This window comes from Frankliniella occidentalis, unplaced genomic scaffold (assembly GCF_000697945.3).
Source record: "Frankliniella occidentalis isolate FOCC.00 unplaced genomic scaffold, Focc_3.1 Scaffold228, whole genome shotgun sequence".
NCBI lineage: Eukaryota > Metazoa > Arthropoda > Insecta > Thysanoptera > Thripidae > Frankliniella > Frankliniella occidentalis.
The window spans coordinates 68,904-71,693 of record NW_026267354.1 but is presented as its reverse complement, the minus strand read 5'-3'; the positions used below and the strand labels follow the sequence as shown (position 1 = coordinate 71,693).

General features: G+C 51.2%; 1 protein-coding gene across 1 annotated transcript in view; it reads left to right on the top strand.

Annotated features, from left to right (window-relative positions):
- The window catches only part of LOC127750659 (uncharacterized), a 3,813-nt gene extending 1,730 nt beyond the window's left edge, over positions 1–2,083 (top strand). Inside the window, exons 3-5 of the mRNA XM_052272875.1 lie at positions 111–435; positions 530–947; positions 1,030–2,083. Coding sequence (XP_052128835.1) covers positions 111–435; positions 530–947; positions 1,030–2,065 — 1,779 coding nt within the window. The 3' untranslated portion in view covers positions 2,066–2,083. The remainder of the gene's footprint in view (positions 1–110; positions 436–529; positions 948–1,029) is intronic.
- The last annotated feature ends 707 nt before the right edge of the window (positions 2,084–2,790 follow it).

Genomic DNA, 2,790 nt, shown 5'->3' with positions numbered 1-2,790 from the left:
AGCCCGGGACGCATCTGAACAAGGTTAGCTTCTGCCCGCCCCACGTGTCTGTCTGTTTATTTACGGCGACGAGAGAATAATCCTTTGTTCCCCTCTCTGTGTCCGCGCAGCGCACCACTGAGAAACAAGATTCAGTCTCTCTGTGCCCAGTGTGCTTTAAACGGCTTTGCCGTCCGTTTCGCCTCCGCTCGCACGCGGAGTCTCAGCACGGGATCGCCCAGGGCTCTGAACGGCTTCGGAAGTTTCTAGAAGCTAGTCGCAGGCTGACGAAACGAGGGGTCAGGAAAACAACGTTGCGAGCCGTTCGTCGAAGCCTGGGGCACAGGCTCAGGCTGAACAAGTTTGCTCTCCGAGGCGCAGTGAGGGCGTTACGTGGGCACATGTATTCTCTCGGAGCGGAGAAGAAGAGGGACGCAACAAAGCCAGGGAAAACAGGTTCGACGTTTACGCTTTTCTTTGTAATTTTCATCGTTTTCTCGTCCCCCCTGCCCCGCTAGACATCTGATCGTTTTTTTTTTTTATCTTTTAGGCAAACCCCGCCGATCCGAAGTCAACCACGCTGTCAAGTCTCGCTCTCCGAAGCCTAAGTGCCGCGTGCCGCTGCTGGAAGACTTCAAGATTGTTCAGCTTAGGGCCGGAATAAGCCAGGCCACGGCCACTTCACGGGCACTCCATGTGGCGAGGTTTCTGGAGTATGCAAGGAGTCGCTTCGGCGAGACGGACCTCACCAGCGTGTTTGAAAACGTCGATCTGCCTGGCGACTTCGTCACCTTTTTGCGAGAACTTCCAATGCAGCCAATCACCGTGGCTCATATATGCAGTTCCCTCAACGTCTTCATCCTTGAGTGCACTTCCACGCGCTCGCTGAGAGATCAAGTTTGCCACAGCACGCAAAAGCGGCGCCGACTTAAAGACGCAGCAGAAGTATGGAGACAACTGCGGAAAAAGTGAGTCTTTGGTCTGATTGTTTCCTCCCCGCCTGATGTTACAACACGTTACATATTTTTACGGGCCTTATTTTCTCCGCAGGTGTGACGCCGTGGCCAACAGAGAACGGCGGCTGAAACTGTCAGGCAAGCCGGTGGACGACAAGGTCCCCTTACGAACACTATTCAGCTTTCTCTCCGAGTCCCTTGAAGAGATAGAGACGAGCATTGATTCGCTCAGCGCCCCAAACTGTAAGCACCTTGAGCCCCCGTGTAGGATTATTAATGCTTGGGTTGTGCTGCTGTGTGCACTCGCTGGGAAAAGGCTGTGTGAGGCTCTTGCCCTCCGCGTGAGTGAGATCCGGGCCGCGGAAAGGCGCGATCTGGAGTTTGTCGTGCGGATTGCGGGGGGAAAAAATGCTAACCACTCATGCACATTCTTGGTGCTTAATTCTGTGTCATACCGACTACTTTCAAAGCTTGCAGACATCAGGGAATCTCAAGGGCAGGATTTCTTGCTCAGAACTTCTACTTTGGGGAAACCGAGCAATGCCATTTTAGGACCAGTTTGGAAGAGGTGCAGTTTAGAGCCATTCACGGTCAACGATCTGCGTAAGATCGTAGAGTCGCACAAATTTCTCCTCGCTGGGACAGCTGACAGCAGTGCGGCAAACGCGGTAATTCCAATGTATTTGGGGCATAATACAGCTGTCGCTGCAAAGTTTTACACTCTTAAGTCCGCTGAGAGCATAATTGCTGCTCACCGACTTCTGAATGGCTTACTATTTCAGATCGTAGTGATTCAGGGTCTCGGGGAACAAGTTCTGGAACATTCGTCAAAAGTTATGACCAAAGAAGAACTTGCAAAAGAGTTAGAAAGTTGCTGGGAGAACGCTTTCCTCCGCGTTTCGCCTGTCACAGAATGCACTCTGAACACTGTTGTCTCACGGCTTAGAGAGAGGGCAAGAATACAACTTGTAAAAGATACACTTGAATCGTACAGAGCCTGGCTTCGGGGCCCGGAGGTTAATTCTACATCAACTGTCAAAGACTTTCTTCCCTCTAAATTGCCTTTTCCACTTAACGACACTGACAGACAAAGTTTGTATTGTGAACTTCAAGGTAGCAATGTAAAATAAAGATGTTGGGTACTCAAATGTGTCTTGGATCGTTCCCGTGTACCATCACACGGTCGGGCTAACCTAACCTAACCTAACCTAACCTAACCTAACCTAACCTAACCTAACCTAACCTAACCTAACCTAACCTAACCTAACCTAACCTAACCTAACCCCAAAAAAACGTTTTCTAAGCAGAAGGGTGGGTTGTAGTCGCGGTGCTTCACCGTTACATCCCTTTCTCGAGTTTTTGGGGCAAACTCAACGATGACAGGTTTAAGCGGGCCGAAGGCCCGCTACATCATTCGGTCATGTTCTTCAGCAAATCGCGCGACAGAAATGGTCGGGCCGCAGGCCCGACCATCGCCGCCGGCAGGCCAAGCAGGCCCGGCCCCTGCCGAACGGAGTTGCCGGCGGAGCGAAGCGGAGCTGGCAACTTCGTTTGGCGGAAGGGCGGGCCTGCTTGTTCGGAGTCTCGGGATCGAATCCTAGCACAAGCGGGATAAAAGGCCGCCAAGAGCTAGAATATCGGCGAACATTTTCGAGCCAGCAAGAGAAATGTTCGCTCTGGGTACGTCAGGACTCTCGAAATGACCCCTTTGCGATCTGTTCCGAATTCAAAGCGATCAAAGAATAGCGAATGCTCTCTGAAACGCGTTCTGTATGCTCATACGAATAATCCGCAGCCAAAAGCAAACAATTTATTTCAGATCGGGGTATCTTTCACAAAATCAATTTCATTGCAG